This window comes from Phyllobates terribilis, unplaced genomic scaffold (genome assembly GCF_046119375.1).
Source record: "Phyllobates terribilis strain yellow unplaced genomic scaffold, ASM4611937v1 Scaffold_5__5_contigs__length_657084704, whole genome shotgun sequence".
NCBI classification, from domain to species: Eukaryota; Metazoa; Chordata; class Amphibia; order Anura; family Dendrobatidae; genus Phyllobates; species Phyllobates terribilis.
In genome coordinates, this window is record NW_027362765.1 from 454,576,541 (window position 1) to 454,595,786 (window position 19,246).

Here is a 19,246-nt window from a genome sequence, read left to right on the forward strand (position 1 = left end):
GCCCAAATCCCCCACTGATTGTGATAGATACTGTGAGACTTGGAGAGACTGGATTGAACTCCAGGAATCCGATGCCTACAGTCTTTCATCAGACTGATGTGACCCATCCTTTTTTCTGGTGCCCCGTGTTGGTTCGCGCCTGGCTGCACTATGTATGGTTTCCATTGGATTTTAGTAACTTCCTAATTGTAATACTGATGGCCTAAAATGTTCCCTTCCTTCCTAGAACTCGATGTTTTATTGGACGTTATACTTATATTTTATGATCTATTGCTGCTGATATTCTGATATTGTCCTGGTTATTTTTGTTTGTATTTTTGTAATTGCAAATTATTTAACCTTTCAATAAAAATTGAATAAAAAAAAAAAAAAAAAAAAAGAAATAGAATGTGTGTACAAAACCTGCCAATCATTCATGTATCTCGGCAGGTTTGCGGATCATTGGCATGAAATTGATCGGTTTTTATGGCACTGGATAACTCCAGAAAAGCAATCCTCCACCATGGGACTGAGAAGTGACTTTATATTTTATCATGAAGTCACATTTGTTTCCCACTGCTCCCTGCACACAGATCAACCTTCTGTTCCTCCGGTTTCTAAGACGGCCACCACAGAGGCATGGTCAGCACAGTGGTAAGTCTAAACCTGAATTCCCTTGCTTTTCTTATCCCACAGCACAGGAAAGGCATGTGAGAGGTGGTTTTGACTTACCACTACGACAGCCATCTTGGAGACAGAAGGAACAAAATGCTGATCTAAGAGGAGGCATACGGAGATAGGGTGTCTAGATTTGAGAAATTTTTAGTCACTTTTCGGTCCTATGATGGAGGGTAGTTTTAAAAAGTGTGTTCTGCTTTGGACAATCTGACAACAATAAGGTCATTTTGTTATCATATATTGTCCAAAGCAGACCACTCTTTTAAAGCTACCCTCCATCCTGGGACAGAAAAGTGACTAGATATTTTTCAGATCTAGTCACCCTATCTCCATATTCCTCCGCTTAGATCGGCATTTTGTTTCTTCTGTCTCCAAAATGGCTGTTCCAGTGGTAAGTCAAAGCCACTCCTCGCCGGCAAATTGAGATTCTGGTTTGGCTTTTAACAGTCAAAGTCATGTGGACAAGGCTCGTTAATGGGTCGATATTGACTTTTAGGATTGCTACTTCCATAGTTACATAGTTTATAAGGCCGAAAAAAGACAAGCGTCCATCCAGTTCAGCCTATTTCTTGTGCACTGCAGCTATTCCGCAGCGTTGATCCAGGGGAAGGCAAAAAAAAAAAAAAACCATGCGGTATAGGCCAATTTACTTCATTGAGGAAAAATTCACTTCCCGACTCCAATCTGGCAGTCAGATTAAATCCCTGGATTAATTAACTATCACTTCCCTTAGGTGATACTAGAGTTCAACTCCTCTTCCTATTTGAAAAGGAAATTTGCATATTTAATTTCTCAGAAGATCATTGCACGGCCCATAAGTCTCCTTACACTGGCATGTCACTCTCCACAAGGTGAGACATTACCCCTTAGACCAACAATAAGGTCACAGATTGTCCACTCCACAGATCAACTGTAATTTGTAGGAAAACCAGGCAATAAGGGATAAACTTCTTTGTAACACCTCCACAGAGTGAATATACAATTAAACAGTACCAATTCAAGTCAATGGGGTTCATGTACTATAGGATAGGACAAATCTTCTAGAGAGCTGCTTTTTGTAGACACTTTCTAGTCAGGTCAAAAGATGTAAATCAGAAGAGCCTCTATATCAACTCAGAAATTCCTAAAAGGGTTTTCCAACCTGCACAACCCCATTAAAAGTTTATTCCCATCTCAAACGATAAGTCTGACCAGGCGCTGATCACAGTGGATGGCACAATGGAAACAGCTGTGTAACAGAAATGAATGGGAGTTACAGAAACAAAGTAGTTGAATGTTCTTGGCGCCAGTGACACCACCAGAACCTGTATCTATGAATGTATTTGTGCGCATGTCTTCGTTTATTGTAAGAATGTGGAGATTGGAGAGATTGTAACCAAGCCAGATCCTAATTGAAACCATTGCAGTGCGGGAAGAGAAAACTAATTGTCAAATTGCTATGGAGATCACAAAAAGCAAAAACAAAATCAAATCAACCTTGAAGAAAGTTTTGCTCCTATCACTTCATGCACTTGGCAGCTGTCTTTCTCCATCTGGTGCCAAAAAAGCAGAGATCCAGATGCGGTCATCAACAGCCAAAGGGGTCATAGACTAATGTTGCTGGGCAATGAAAACACACAACGGCCTTCATCCAACATCAGCGCTGAGGGCTTCTCTATGTGTCGGTCTCACATAGGCTGATATGGTTGGCAACCTAACAAAAACCAGCAACTGTAGCTAGTATGGGGATCCTTGGCATCATAGGGCACATCATGCAAGTATGCACATGCAAGTACATGGAGGTAGGAGAGCTCGAGAGAATGGAATCCTGCAGTGGCACCTTGCGAAGAATGGGGGAGATGGTGATCAGTATGGGGTAGGAAACGCCCTAGGTTACATGGAACGTGCGGGGCACAGGGATGTGGGGGGGGATAGATTTTACTACTAGTGGGACAGAGGATGACTTTATCTGGACTACTCTGCTACCCTGTAACTCAGTGTTCCCCAACAGTCCTCAAGAGCTACCAACACATCATGTTATCAGGATTTCCTTAGTATTGCACAGGTGGTGGAATTATTGTCTGTGCAGGTGAGCAGATCTCACCTGTGCAATACTAAGGAAATTCTAAAAACATGACCTGTTGGTGGTTCTTGAGGACTGGCATTGGGGAAACACTGCTGTAAGTCAATGCTCAACCCTTTAATGAGCCTTACAACTTGAAGAAGGATATTAAGTCAAAGAAGAAGGTCCTCCAAAAGAAAAAAACATCCATCTGCAGATAGCTACAGTAGGGTTCTTGCACTCTGTGAAGACTACTGATGCCAACTACTGGTCTCCACAACTAGACACATTCCCAACCTCCCCCCTTAGGGTATGTGCATACAATCCGGAGTAGCAGCGGTTTGGACGCAGCTCACCTGTGCTGCGTCCAAACCACTGCGTTGTACAGTACAAGCACAGTGGATGGGATTTATAGAAATCCCATGCCCACTGTGCTTCTATTTGATTCTGCATAAACTCACCGGCGGCGCGGCTTTAGGAGCCGCAGCATATCAACTTGTGTTGCGGAGACGCTAGTCTCCGTAACAGAAATTTCCACAATAGAATGGATAGGCTGCATTAAATCCGCATGGTTCAGTGAACACATGCAGATTTAACTACGTGATTATAACGCAGTGCTTTCGACGCAGTGAATATATGCCATGTCCAAAGCGCTGCTAATTCCTGATCGTAGGAATATAGCTTTAAGGTCTCTCTTTGCGCTGAGTCAACCAGTACCCTGCTGTGCACAGACCATGGGGCAAGAACCCAAACCAGCAGTCGGTAGATGGGTGGTCTTTTTCTACCGAAGGAGACTGGTTGGGAGAAGATCCTTAGCCATGTTGCAAACCTCAGTTTAGGGTTGGACAGTGACCTCATAAGCAGCAACTTCCAAGAGGTGGCACTGGAGAGACAGCTTTATTTTCTGGAGGAGAGATCCCTAACCTAACATTCTCTTCAGCTGCAGCTTATTACAGTAATGACTTAATATTTTGCATACTCCAGTTTTCCTGGGAAAAGAAAAAACAGAATACACAAATCCAGTTCAGAAAGTAGAACACTTTAGAAAGCATTCATGTCGACAGAGTTTCCAGTAAGAAGATATCTACCAGAATAAGCTGCAACAGCAAAAGTCAGCAGGTCACTTGAGGAAACAGAAAAATGAAGGGGTTGACATCTTCCAATATAATACAGTGCATTGTGAAAGTATTTGGCCCCCCCTTGAACTTTTCTACCTTTTGCACATTTCTGGCTTCAAACATCTAATATATATAATTGTCTTATCCCGTCTGTCTGTCCTTCTGTCCAGGAAATCCTGTGTCGCTGATTGGTCCAGCCTTGGCCAATCAGCGACGCGGGATTTCAGAACAAGATGGCGGCCGTTAGCGGCTCATCTGCCGCACGGAGGTCAGCGGCAATGCAGCCGGGAGATCACCCTCAGACGCTCACCCTCAAACGCTCCCACGCTCACCCTCACAGTCTCAAGTTACCTGTGAGTACTGTGACAGTTAGGAGATTAGCTTCACACAGGAGTCTTCTAGGAAGAAATTCCCACAAAGTCCCACGGTTTAAAAAAACAAAACAAAAAAAAAAAACACCACAGACATGTACTGAAGTGGATACCATTTGTAAAAGAACACATCAACTGGCCTAAAGAGAAAAATGGAGTAACATTTTGGTTGACTGATGAAAGTAAAATTGTTCCTTTTGGGTCCAAGGGCCACAGACGACCTCCAAACTCTGCATTCAAGCCACATTACACTATGAAGACAGTGAAGCATGGTGGTGCAAGCATCATGATATGGGCATGTTTCTCTTAGGATGGTTCCGGACCTATTTTCCGCATACCAAGGATCATGGACCAGGTTGCATATATTAAAATACTTGAAGAGGTCATGTTGCCTTATGCCGAAGAGGAAATGCCCTTGAAATGGGAGTTTCAACAAGACAACAACCCTAAACACACCAGTAAACGAGCAAAATCTTGGTTTCAGTCCAACAAAATTGAGGTTATGGAGTGACCAGCCCAATCCCCAGACCTTAAGCCAATAGAACACTTGTGGGGTGACATCAAAAATGCCGTTTCTGAGGCAAAGCCAACAAAGGCCAAAAAATTGTGGGATACAGTCAAAGCATCCTGGTCTGGAATAACAGTTGACAGGTGCCAGAAGTAGGTTGACTCCATGAAACAGATGTATAACCAGTTTTTTAGAACTGCTTCACAACTAACTTATTAGGTTAGTGATTCACAGGAATGCTAAATCCTAAAAAAGTACATAGTGAGGTGCAAAGACAAATGCAGACACTGCTATTTTTTTTAGAACGCCCAATGTTCATTTGTTATTTTCTGTAAAGTAGTTAAAAATTATATACATTTCTCTTCATGTTTTGAATTAGAAAACAGTGTGCAATGTTCCCAATGCATGGAAATAAAAACTAGTAAAGATTTTGTGCTTAACTCATGATTTTGAACACACGGCTATTATTTTGAACACTACTGTACTTTTAATAGCTGATGTGTCAGATGTTGCACAAAAACGGAGTTAAAATTGAAATACCAGACACATCCACTACTAAAAAGTCTCTCTCAGTGCCAACCTGAAATGATGGAGTACTTCGGCCTCCTTAAAGAACTGATCGTCAGCTGCAGAATAGGAAAACTAATCCCTTCTAGTAGTGATTTACAGTAAGGATAGGCCATCAGTTTTAGTGAACCTCATGGCTCGGTTTAAAGAGCTAAATGCTTAGGATCAGACTTTTTTTTAATGGAAACCAGTAAATCTTAGATGCAGTCTTGGTCTAAATCACTTGGGCTAAATGTCACAATGTCTCAGAAAAGAAACTTCCTCCCACGATCATTTATACATTCCGTTTTTTTGGAACAAGATTTCTGGCCCCAACGACAGGTTTCCCTGACTTGAACCAACAGCCTATATAAAATCTAGGCCTCACCCTGGATCTCTTGAACCAAACTAACAGCCACATATGCCTAAGAGGCTACATGTTCAGGTCAAAAAACTTGTAGCCGGCCCAGGAGTCACAGATCAAAAACAGAACATATGATACGGACGTGTGAGCCAGATTCATACGAGAGTATTGCAGTCATATTTTATGGTCCATGTTTCAGCACCAATTCCCGGCAAAACTGCGGGGTCTGCTGACCGGACCAAAGCTTGATAGGCTTATACGAGACATTGGGCCCAAATAATCATTTGCAATTTATTCAAGTCACTTTTCTTTTTTTGTTTTGTGGTACTTGTTGACTTTTTTTTTTGCACCAAATTCTTCAAAATAGCACATGTGGTTCATTTATTTGCAGGAAAAATAAATAAATAAAAAGCTCTTAATTTTTAATCTTTAATTATCGTTCCCCCCCGACTCTTTAGCACAAGAAAAGGTCGCAAAAATGAGCCAAACTGGAAAGCCCACCAGAAACCTTACTCCAGGCAAAGACTGGAGTGAGAAGCGCCAAAAAAAAAAAAAAAAGTGCCATTTGGTAATGGTCACATTTCATGAATCTGCCTAAAGTATCTAGATAAGCAAAGTTGTTGAAAAAAATAAAATAAAAAAAAAAGTTAACAGTAGTAACAGTAGAGAATAAGGCGCAGATATTAAAGCCACTAAAAAGGAGAAAATTACCCCAGAAGAGAGGAGAAAAAGCATTAATGTAACAGGGCCTTAGTTCAGCTCAAAACTCCTGCTGTCGTGCTGTAGGGTGCAAAATTGCCAAAGTGTATGGCAGCTATGTGGTCCTGTGAATCTAAGCTAAGGTTGGCCTCACATGCCAGGGTTTCATGTATGAACCATGATTTCCAGACAGTTCGAGTCATAAGATTCATGGACAATCAATCATTCTCATAGCCATATAGGAGGCTGTTGACCAGCAACCATTTTGGAAATTGTGGGCCATACACAGACCATAAAAGGGCCATATAAATCTGGCCTGCGTCTGAATATATTTCTATGCCGCGTTCACACATTGCAGGATCGCATGATCGATGCTATTACGCTATATTCTCAAGTAGATACCTAAAAGATAACTGTTTTAATTGTGCAGGTTTTCAACTCCTAAGAGAAATATTCCAGATTTAGCAAATAAGAGTCATTCTTGTACGTTATTTTTTTTTTAATATATTCTTTGCCCAAGATAAAATCCTTAGGTCCTTCAAGACCTCTGCTTGCTGTCAACCAATAAAAAAAACTTTCATTGTTTGCTTGCAGGGTATAAAGTGCAGTCTTGGTCATACGGCTCATTACAAGACACAGCTCGGATAACTTCTAGGAAGAGATGTGCACGTGTATCTAAATCACACGACCAGAACTGAATTTCATCCTTTGAACGTGAACAATAAAAGTTTATATTGACTGACAGCAAGATGAGATTGTAAATTGCAAACGAGCAATTATGAAAAATCCTATAACTTTTCATTATAATAAGGATGAACTTTAACTAGAAAGTGGTAATCTCTTTCAGTTGTTTTGGAAAATTGAGCACTAAAAATATAATAATTACAATACAAAAGAAAAAACAAAATGGAAAAAAAATAAAGCAAAATGCAACTCCAGGTTAGGCAGCACTCATGGTGATATGGTCTTCTCAAGACAGTGAATCCAAGTGTGTCTTGTGTGCTAAAGCCCTGATGACCTACCTTATATCACCGTGCTCACACATTGCAGACATTCTGCCATGATATCACAGCAATGTTTCCATTTCATATAACTTTTTTTTTGCAGGAAAAAAAAAGAAAAACAGAAAGAAACAAGAATCCCACAACACCGTAATCATTCGATACAATTGCAATATGTGAACACAGCCTATAACTAATTCCCTGTAATGCAGAGAGGCTGCACATGAACCACCATTTAATAATACTGTCAAGACTTTGTCTTATAAAGAAGAACTATAGAAATGAAAACGGATATATTTATTTCAAGTGATATAGTCATATGGTGCATTTCAAGCACACTATCAAGGAGAAATATTTTTTTTATATATAAATTAGAACCCACCACCCACATAAAAAAAAAAAAAAAAAGAAAAAAAAAAGGAAAATGGAGGAAACTTGGGATTTGTCACAGATGGAAGCACATTGTTACAGCAGACTTGTTAGCATCAGCAGATGACAAAACAACAGTCTTACACCACGAGTTTCATCACAAGGAATCAGCAGGCACTTGAGACATGGAGACAAAATACAGTGGAGGAACAAAATGGTCTCCAGGAACTTCACGGAATAGGCCACCATAACTTGACTGCAGGCACGACTACATTAAAGTTCACAAACCAAGATCTCTAAAGGTAACAAGGTAAAAATCAATTTCAATACTTTTCCAAGATCAGGTCCCCCAAAAGTGGCACTAAAAGAAAACTGTGCAATATATGATGGGGACGAGAAATGGTGGCAGGAGGTCAAGAGCCGGTGAACTCACAGTGGTCCAGCTTTCTTTGCTTGCAGACAGGCATTTATTGCATTGCAGCAAAGGTTTAGACAAGAAAATACTGTGTTAGCAAATGTTTCACTAGGATGTCTTTAGCACAAGAATGAATATTACTTTGCAAGTAAAACCGCTATAAGGGCAAAAAAAGGCACTCCATGCCAACCGTGGCATGCTCTCGTTTAGTGACCGCAGTTCCAGAAGACGGACTAAAGTCAACCCTCTCTTGCTTTGGCCGCAGCAGAAGAAAGTTCTCGACTTAGTTTGGGAATGTGTTTCATCTTACTCCATTGGTCCTATAGACCTGATGGGGAAAAAAACCGCTTACCACCAATTTGAGAGTAAATGGCAGGTCAGGAGGAGGATGTGTATTGTAAGATATGAAAAGTGGACATCCTTGCATTGACTTCAGACATCAGTGACGGGCAAGCTGGCATCATCAAGGTCAACAATCACTGGTTCAAACAGGTTAAAGGGCGTACAGCTGGGCACAGGAGAAGTCACTTTGCTAGCCTGGTTTCCTGCAGAGATAGTCGGGATCTTGAGGTGTCCTGGCTGGTTCTTGGTAACTGCGTTCGCGTCATCCCTGTGCCGATAAGGAGGCCCGGGGTCAGAGTGCTGAGCTCGGGCGGGCGAGTGAGGGAGACTGAAGGAGCGAAAAGAGGAGCTGAGCTCAGAGCATGAAGCGGGGGTCTCCTGCAAACAGAATAAAAGCAGGTGATGAGACGGTAACAGGTACTAAGGACATGTTAGTAACAGCCTGAAAGTCAGCGACTGTAAGAATGTACAGTCGGCCAGATCTCATCCTGTCCTTACAAGACAGAGCTGCAAATGTAGAGGAGTGTACGGACTGATTTACAACCTTTACTTACCGATTCAAGGCAAAACTGCAAAAGGCAGCAGTTAGGGTTACGAGCGTAAAACAAAGCAGACTATTCATGTGAGCGTTTGGCTCAGTATGTTCATGGGATGAGGCATGCTCTGTCACTGTCTCAACGCGCAGCATGCAAATATAACAGCACAGTGCAGTATGGCTGTGTGCACAGAGTCCTCTCTGGGCAGAGGAGTTTAGTGGATGGTGGTTATGTGGATGTGGGGGTGGGTTACATGGTGAGAGGCAGCAATTAGTAATGTGGGCATGCTCTGCTGCCCATATACCTCGGGATACAGGGATTTGAAAGACGTCTGACCTGTCGCATCTGCGGGGAGACAGGGCAGGGTGGGAATTAAAAACACCTTAAGAAAGAAGAAAGAAAGAAAAACAAGAGGAAGAAAAGATGAAAGAAATCTGAGGAAATATAAAAGAAGGACTGAGCAGACAACTAAAAGACAGAAAATAACATTTACTAAAGACAATTGTTACTTCTAAGATTTACGATGATAGGTTTATGGTGGTGGGATCCTCCTGTGCAAAACTGACTTGGTTTTTTTTAAAAAAAAGTTTATTGAAAGACTCCATCAATAAAATTCAGAAAAATAGCCTTAAAAGTACATCGTAGCAATATATATTTTTTTGCTTAAGTTTATAATTAAAATAAATAATGAATCATCAGTCAATAGGTCCTCACGAAAAAGGTTTCTACAGCTGCAAAGCAAACCTTACTGTCTCCATGGTAACAGACTACAAACCAACCCTGTGTAGTCTGACTCTTATTAATGAAAACTTATTGCGCACTTCCTTTTACAAGACCATCTATGTCCACATGTTCTACACAGGCCTCATCCTCCTGTTTAGGTGAGGATTTCAGGAAACATATGACTGCAGGGGAGATAGGCAACCCTATTCTGCTCGAGCCCCCTATGGTAATGGGATCAGTGACAAGTCAACATGACCCAGAGAAACAAGGGGAGTTCCGGTTGACACGACCCTGAGGTGGTGAGACTGGTACATCTTCAACAGTATAAGTGAATCGTGTCTTAGAAAGGGCCTCCCTTATTTAGCTCTTCCTTCTAGCTAAATCAATGCTAATCTTGATTAATTGTGAGTAATCTGGTGACCATCATAATAATAAAAAAAATAATAATTCACTTAGTTGATTTTTGATGTTCGATAGGTTGTGGTTTCTTCATAGGGAAAGATGTTGTGATAACCGACCTGTGGAGCCCGAACCTTTTATACACTTGTCCACAAAATGGCAAAAATGAAGAAAACCGTGCCAGGAGTTCTCCTATAGTATATAAATTTTTATTGGGCTACGCATTTCTGGAGCCAGCTGCTCTATTCGTAAGGTTGTATCACGCAATTTCTCCTGAGCCAAGAACCTCCAATAAAAGTTTCCAATTTTTGGATGAGGATCTTGACCGCAGGGAGTCCAGGTGCCCTCTCGTTTGATGAAGACCTACTTGATTTCCTACACACCCAAAGTAGAGTAGTGCCTATGTGTTAGCACAGTTGAATAAGGTAGAGCAGGGAACCTATGAACTATACATCATAACTGAAAAACCATCCTATGGGAGTGCCGCCTCTCTTTTTCCCCGTTTTTTTATATGCACTTGTGATTGGTACATATAGACAAAAATAACCAGGTAAAATATAAAAAGCCAAAACTCAACTAAAATCAACAAGTGAACAAATAACCATAATAGATTACCAACACTACAACCCACCAACAAGAAGTACCCATATAGTAAACCCAGAGTTCTTACTTCCAAAGCCAAAAATCCAGAAAACGGCTTGATTCTAAACATGTTGCACATTTCCAGAAGATGACCACATGGTCCACTGTGCCAGAAACTAACTAATAATTGTGCCTTCGGCAGCTCAACTCCACCAAAAGAGCTTTCATTCCCAGACGACGCAAAAAAACATTACAATTAGAGGAACTGACACAGCATTGTGGGTATCTGCAGGACACCATCTGGCCAACCACAAAACAACTACTAGATTATAGTTTTTCACACCCACGGGCACATGCTTGGGAACATCGGCCATGGAATTTTCTCAAGATAGTGAGAACTGTACTGAGCTACTTGCATTTATCTTCAAGAGAAGATTTGGTAGACAGAACAGGAATATATAGGAAAGGAAGGAATATAGAAAACAAGAGTTACATCGCGTGGCCAGAAATACCTGCAATTTAATCTAAAGGGAACCTTTCAGAAGATTAAAGGCGATATCCGGGACTTAAAAAAAAAAAAAAGAAAAAAGAAGGGCAGGTAATTGTCTGTTGTCCCCGGCACTGGTCATTGACCGCTCCTGCCAGAGATTCAGCTGATCCCTGTCAGAGCAGCAGTTTGTCTTCCTGTTCACAGGGCGGGATTACTGGTGTCATGCTGATTGACAGCCGGCTTCCGTCAATTAGACAGCAGAGAGCTGGCTGACAATCAGCATGACACCAGTAGTCCTGTCCTGTCAGAGAGACACTGCTGCTCTGTTGACAGGGATCAGCTGAAGCTCTGGCAGGATCGGTCAATGACCAGCGCCGGGTACAACAGACAGGTAGTTGCCTATATTAGCAACTACATGCCTTTATTTAAAGTCCCGGATATTACCTTTACTGATGCCTGAACCCTTGGCAACATGAATCAGACACTAGCAGCATTATTGCACCCATGTATATTTTACTCTGCAGCAATTCAGAGAAAACACTTTGAAAAGTTATCCAGGGACTGTCTCAAATGACTAGTCCAAGGCAAGTCTCCAGCAAGATCTGCCCGCCCTGCTAGCCTAGACTGATGGGGAGAGACCAGTCAGTCATGAGGCGCATTGCAGGGAGCAGACAACAGGGACCAGCCACAGGCTACTCATCCAAGACCGTTCATAGTATGTTCTCTGAAATGCTGCAAAGTTGCAGAGTAAAACGTACTTGGCTGCAATAATGATGACAGTGTCTGAATAATACTACCGATGGTTCGGCCAGCATGAATCTCATGACAGGTTCCCTTTAAGTCCTAACGTCACAGTGTGCAGTAGCCGCATGTGCTACAAGATGGTGGAACCTACAGAGGCTGCGGATCTGGCGGGCCCACGCTGCGCTACAATGGCACCAGATATGGCTCGAATCCAACTGTGCATTTCTTCCGGACTGTCTGCCTGTGGTAATGTAATAAAAAGACAAAAAAAAAAAAAAAAAAAGAAAGTTAAAAACCTATACAATAGCACACTAATGTACAGATGCAGATTAGTGTTGGTGCAAATCCCTTCGCACGACCCGGTCCATTGGTCACGATTGTAATCTGAGCCCCGAGAAACGCCACTTGCTTGAGATCATCCATGGCTCTTCTTTTCATTAGCCGATCTGGCACACGTTACATGTCGGGCAGACTAATCAAAAGAAGAGTCCCAACCATGCGTTTACGGTTTCTATTCATATTGGTATAAAAAGGGAAATACCCTCCTATGAGGAGGTGGGACCCCCTGTGTAACATACAATTTTTGTCCTCCGGAGTGCAACACTTGTTGGTTTAATTCTTTTCATGGAGCCCACAGATTAAAGAAAAAGGCGAAATCATAAAATTCTGCCCACCTTTAAATTCCACCAGGTCCTTAGCACAAGAAGTCCTTGCTAAGTAGGCTTATATGTACCATAATTGCTGTATATTTTTAATCTGGATTTTCAGATATTTTATTCAGTGTTGGATTTTCTATCAGCAAAGTTGATAAAATTTGAGCAAAGCTCATCCACACATCGAAAACTTTTCTGCTACATATTGACCGGCACTGTGGATTTTGAAATTCTCAACATCTCCATTTCTATCGTGATTGATTACAGATTTTTTGCAAATTTTACACTGGATTCAATAGGCAACTCAAAAACAATTTTGTTGCGGATTAGCAACAAAACTACAGCAAAAAAACAAACAAAACAAACAAAAAAAAAAAAACAGTTGAGAACAAAGTTTAAAAAATAAATAAAAAAAAAAAAAAAAAAAAAAAAAAGAAAAAAATACACAAACCAATATACTCATCTGGTATCACATAGGTTGAAGAGTTTTTTTCCATTGTGTTGTGCTAGTTGGAGTCACTTTCTCTGATGCATTAAGCTTTAAGATTTTTTTTAATTTTTCAATCATATGTGGAAAAATACGTACCTGTACGTAAAACGTCCGTGAAGTCGTTACTATTTCAAACAAGTTGTCCCTCATCATTATGTCGCTGCAGAGAAAAAAAGAAATGAAGACCGATCATCCCATGTGATGTCAAAACGCGGTTCACCTCGTAAGTGTCACAAATACTTTACTATGAAATCTCTGGTGCTACAGATAACATGTCTACAGGACGGTATATACAGAACGATGACCAGTAAAAGTAAGCAAGTTTATTTGGGCTACCCCTGGTACATCATCCAGTCCTCCGAGGCGGTCGGTCTTTACTTCTGCACGCAGCATCCTCAAAATCTCTGGCGCTTACTAGGCTCCGTGACATGGTAGCACGTGGAAGAAGCGTCCTGTATGGCGGATGCAGAAGTGAAGACCAGTTGCCATGGAAGAAAGGACTGGATTCAAATTGCTTCTTGCTAATTAACAGTAATAAATTCATTAAAAAAAAAAAAAAAATGTTAACTGTAACCCTGGCTTTACACAGAGGGCAGCACTGACAATATGAAGGCTATAGCAGACTCGCAGTGTAAGGGGTCTAGGACGTCCCATCTCACCTCTGTTTGCATTCCTGCACCTTCTGCACCTCTCTCAGCTGTATCATACGGAGCGGATCTCTATCCTACAAGAAAAGTAGGAAAATGCATTAACTTATGAAAACATTCAACAAAAGTAGAAAAATACTTCTGTCAATTGCAAATGATTGGGAGCGCATCACATCCGTACCATATCGGACTTAAAATATCCTATTGTGTTCTCATCTAGAAGAAAGAATCTTCTTTTCCAGGTTTTCATCTACACGGGAGAGAAGAAAAAGGTATTTTAGGATATCTTCTGCTTGGACTGAGAAAAAAAAGACTTTAAAAAAAATAAAAAAAGTTTGAATCTTCCCTTTTTTTTCCACCATTAAAAAAAATGTAAAACAAAAAAAAAAGGTGGTATCTTCACATTCATAAAGGTCCCATCTATCAAAAAATTAATTTAGCCTGAGTGGGAAAGGGCATAACGAGAAAATAAATAAATCAGAAACACTAGAATTGCAGATCACAGTGCAATAAAGAGCGATGAGAGGCGATTAAAACATTGTATCTACTCAAAATTATATCACTAAAAACATTGGCTAAGGGCACAAAAAGCAAGCCCTCACACAGCCCTATTGACCAAAAATGTAAAAACGTTACGCTCTCAGAAGTTGGGACCACAAGAAATTTTCTCTTCATTTTTTTTTTTTTACCAGTTTCTGAAATTTTTGTAACCACTTAAAACAAAAAACTAGCCATTTTTGGCATCGTCGGAGAAAGATATTTCCAGGGCACAAAATTGTGCTTCTTTTACTACTACCACGCAGTTGGATTTTTTTCTCGCTTTCCAGTGCATCACAATTTAATTATTCTTGCCATTCAAAATCTGTCCCGCAAAAAAACATTCCCTCACACAGCTATAAATCAATCAGTTGGGGGGAAGGGGGATAAAGAAGAAAAAAAAAAAAAAAGTTATGGCTCTTGGAAGAAGGGAAGGAAAAAACTAAAGCGCAAAATGGAAAATCACCTGGTCGGGAAGGAAATAAAACTACAGTCCAATGAACTATTGGGAAACTATTCCACCATTATGCTGCTGGTGGTGGTGAGGGGAGAAAAAAAATTAAAACAAACCAACCACCATTATCCTGCCGGTGGGGGAGAAATCACCATTACCATACTGGTGGGTGGCGGGGGTTACCATTATCAAATTGGTGGGGTCCAATACCTGGCACCCCCACGATCTGAGGTTAAGAGTTGTGACTGGATGTAAACAGAGTATAGTGGTGAAAAACACAGCGTAGTAGACGTACCTCAGTGCTGCATCTCAGTTTCTATAGAAGTGAATGGGAGCCGAGCTGTGTTACTGGGGAACAGTCACTACACAGTAAATAGAGCGGTGCTGTTAGGCTCCGTACACCGATTACATCAGGCCGGGGCTCATAACAGCAGACCGGTGGATGTGCCGGGTGTTGGACCGCCACCGATCTAATAATGATCACCTACCCGCAGGAAAGGTCAGATATCACAGTGCTGGACAAGCCTTTACAGTTGTGTCTTACCACAGCTCCTTGCTTGACACAGTAGCCCGCTTTGATAACGCCACTGTCTGAGAGCCGATATGGGGATGAGAGCTGACTCTGGGTACGTTTCAAGTTGCCTTTGTCACCAGTGTTGGCACTTTCACTTATGTCTTGCTAAATACAAGAACAAATACGGTAGATAAAAACAGTCATTTGTTTGAAAGAAAATATTAAAAAAGACCAATGAAATCTCCATAGTCCAGGATAAATGGCATTGCAATGAATATGTTGGGGAGAGGTAGAATTCGAAAAAGGGTCTACTTTTACCACCAAAAACAGCACTGTTTATCAATTCTATCACTGATCAGTCCCATTAATGTTAATGAGGATGGGCTGCACTACCAGACAGTCCACAAATAAGGGTGGTCCCAGTTGAAGGGGAAAAAAAAAAAAGCAGACCCCTTCCCTATTTCGTTCTGGAACACCTCTTTAAAGGCTACGTTCCCATGTTAAACTTTTGGTGAGTTTTTGATGCAGAATTTCTGCACCTATTAAGTTAGGTTACTTGAGGTTTTTTTCATTGCATTTGGTGTAAGGTTTTTTTTTTTTTTTTTATTGTGGAAACTTAGCCTAAAATGGGCGTTTTTTTGGTCTATACACTACAAAAAAAAAAAAAAAAAAAAGAATAAGGAAGCCATGATTGGTTTGGGAACCCCAACTGCAGTTCTAGACCAACTTTGTAGTTGAATAGTCGGCATGTGGCCTTAGTGTGGTTTAAGATTGCTATGCCTCCCGAACAACTGATGGATATTCTGGCCATTGCACTGTATCCTGAAGGAGGAGTGAATAACAAATAGCAGGTACCTGTGTTGGGGTGATAATGGGGACACCACCAACTATTTCAGTCTTGTAGGAGATCTGCTTCTTGCTGCCTGAATACTCCAGCTGGTTGTGCGCACTGTCAGCAGGACACGGTTGGTCACTAAGTTTTGGTACCTACGGAGAAGTCAGAGACATGGTTTTATCTTTGAAAAAAATCAGTCACTCCGATCAACATAACACATATGAAGAACTTAACGCTGTAGAAAAGAAATATATACCGAGATTTTAAATGTAGAAATTAAAAAAAAAAAAAAAAAAAAAAAAAAGCAAAAAACCGCAACAATCGGAGCAGATTGTTATTGCACATTTCAATACAGACACCTACGGAAAAGAAATTCACTATGGAGGAGGGGAGAAGTGTTTCTTTGCAGGTAGTCTAAAGTGGTTCTCAAAAATTGCACATTATCCGCTATAAGCTAGCTGACTGCTGGGAATTCAGGAGCGGGGACCACCAGCGATCCCAAGAATGAGAGCAGAGGATCACATGCTCTGCCTCATTTTTTTCTGGCCGTCCTACAGACAGTAAATGGAGCCGTGTACAGCGCCATTTCTGGCCATCCCATTGACGATGAATGGAGCAGAGGCCGAGCAGGCGCACTTCCTTCCCATTCAATACAGTGCTCTAGAGTTGTCAGACCCCCGCTTATCAGCACCTTATCGCCTATCCTATAGATAATCTCATGAAGCCCATTTAAAGTCCTTTTTCTCTATTAGGCTGTGTGCCCATGATGCGTTTAAGCGTTTCCACAGAGGAAAAAACGCTGCAGAAATGCATGGTAGAAGGCCTGCCATGTTCCCCAATCATAATATGCATGTGCTGTGCACATGCTGCGGAAATTTCCACTGCTGGTTATCATTGTGGAAAAAAACGCAGCACTACCAATTAGGCTATGTGCCCACGATGCGGAAATGCTCAGGATTTTTTCCTGAGCATTTCTGCATCTCCCTGGCAGAAAAAACGCATGCGGATTGTACGTGTTTTTCCTGCCAGGGATAAGCGGAAGTGACGCATTCTTCACATGCAGGTTGACAAGCGCTTTCCAAGCGATTTTTAGCATCACTTGGAAAGTGCTTTACAACTTGGTCACACTATATAAATCCATGCAACCGGCATGGATTTATATAGTGTGACCTTAAAGAATGGTAAAAAAAAAAAAAAAAATCTATACTTACCTTCCGACGGCCCCCGCAGTCTTTATTCGCTGTGTCCTGGCTTGCTGGCAGCTTGCGGTACACTGAAGGACCTGCCGTCAAATGACGTTAGCGCAGGTCCTTCAGTCCAATGCGAGCGGCCGGCAAGCGAAGACCAGCGCACCGCGGGCCATCAGAAAGTAAATATAATATTTATTTATTTTTTATTTTATTCTTTTTTAACAGGTTCTATGGTACCCGGGTCCAGAGGAGAGTCTCCTTCTCCAGACCCGGGTACCATCCGCACATTGAAAAGCATGGATTCCGCATGTACAGATCCAGTGATGCGGATTACATGCGTTCCAATGCAAGTCAATGGTGGCGAAAACGCAGCACTTCCGCAAAATAATTGGCAGTCCTGCGTTTTTTCCCGCAATGATAACCCGCAGCGGAAATTTTCGCAGCATGTGCACAGCACATGCGGATTATTATTGGGGAACATGGCAGGCCTTCTACCATGCGTTTAAGTGTTTTTGACGCTGCGAAAACGCTTAAAAAAACGCATCATGGGCACACAGCCTTATTTTGCAGAAGCGCTGCATTTTCGCCGCCATTGACTTGCATTGGAACGTTTGGATTCCGCATCACTGGATCTGTACATGCGGAATCCATGCTTTTCAATGTGCGGATGGTACCCAGGTCTGGAGGAGAGGAGACTCTCCTCTGGAGCTGGGTACCACAGAACCTGTAAAAAAAATAAAATATAAATATTATATTTACCTTCTGATGGCCCACGGTGCGCTTGTCTTCGCTTGCCGGCAGCTCGCGGTGGACTGAAGGACCTGCGCGGACGTCATTTAGTCATGTGACGGCAGGTCCTCCAGTGTACCGCGATCTGCCGGCAGCCAGGACGGAGCGAATAAAGACACCGCGGGCCATCGGAAGGCAAGTATAGATTTATTTTTTTATTTTTTACCATTCTTTACGGTCACACTATATAAATCCATGCTGTTTGCATGGATTTATATAGTGTGACCAAGTTGTAAAGCACTTTCCAAGTGATGCTAAAAATCGCTTGGAAAGCGCTTGTCAACCCGCATGCGGAAATACATGTGAAGAGCGCTTCACATCCGCTTGTCCCTGGCAGGAAAAACGCATGTACAATCCGCATGCGTTTTTTCTGCCAGGGAGATGCAGAAACACTCAGGAAAAAATCTGGAGCATTTCTGCATTGTGGGCACATTGCATTTTATCTTTTTGCCAGTTGGCATAAGGCTATCTGTAAAATACTTCTAAATCGTCCAATAGTGAACAGGTTAAGTCAAGGTCTCGACAGCTCAACCAAGAAAGTGTTCATCTTGTAGCCAATCTACATTAGATTGGGAGGAAAGATGGTTTCTGGCAGGAAACCGATCCTCCCACGTCTCTGTGCTTTTAATAGGCCACCACTTCATGTCTCGAGATGGGACTTAAAGAAAAAAAAAAAAAGAAAGAAACACGTCCTCTACATTAAAAAAATAAAAGGAAGCCGTGTACAGTTAAGCACTGCTGAAAGCCTTCCAGGGATCCTTTCCAATAGAAGATTTTTTGGTTTTAATGCAATCATATTACGTGTACAGCGACCTAGTAAATACACCAGTCAAAGGGGAAAATAGCAATGTTAATCAGAAGTGAAGTTTAAAAAAAAAAAGATTTTTTTGTAACACTGGTTTACACCTTTGGTTAAAACTAGCGATGAGCGAGCACCAAAATGCTCGGGTGCTCAAAGCTTGGGTCGAGCACATTGGAATACTCGGGTGCTCGACCAGAGCAACGAGCCCAATGTAAGTCTATGGGAAACTCAAGCATTTTTCTGGCGGTCCCCCCCGGCGGTCTGCAGAAGGTCAAAAATTGCCCAAAACGATGGGAACAGTGCTCAATTAAACGTCAGGCAGGAAGAATATATAGGCAGACAGGCAGGGTATATAAGAGGGTGCATGAAAAACATAGCAGGGCACTTGGAACACACTAGTGCCCTCTGATTTTCATGCACCCGTCTCTTT

At 41.7% G+C, this 19,246-nt stretch overlaps 1 protein-coding gene across 4 annotated transcripts in view; it reads right to left on the reverse strand.

Annotated features, from left to right (window-relative positions):
• Positions 1-7,587: 7,587 nt before the first annotated feature.
• The window catches only part of PLEKHA1 (pleckstrin homology domain containing A1), a 47,908-nt gene continuing 36,249 nt past the window's right edge, over positions 7,588-19,246 (reverse strand). Inside the window, exons 6-13 of one of the 4 annotated variants that reach the window (XM_073685355.1) lie at positions 16,056-16,187; positions 15,231-15,365; positions 13,877-13,945; positions 13,708-13,772; positions 13,145-13,208; positions 12,057-12,146; positions 9,272-9,349; positions 7,588-8,809 (exon numbers count right to left, since the gene is read on the reverse strand). In XM_073685355.1, coding sequence (XP_073541456.1) covers positions 8,522-8,809; positions 9,272-9,349; positions 12,057-12,146; positions 13,145-13,208; positions 13,708-13,772; positions 13,877-13,945; positions 15,231-15,365; positions 16,056-16,187 — 921 coding nt within the window. In that variant the 3' untranslated portion in view covers positions 7,588-8,521. The remainder of the gene's footprint in view (positions 8,810-9,271; positions 9,350-12,056; positions 12,147-13,144; positions 13,209-13,707; positions 13,773-13,876; positions 13,946-15,230; positions 15,366-16,055; positions 16,188-19,246) is intronic. The other 3 variants (XM_073685357.1, XM_073685358.1, XM_073685356.1) reach the window with 3 other exon arrangements.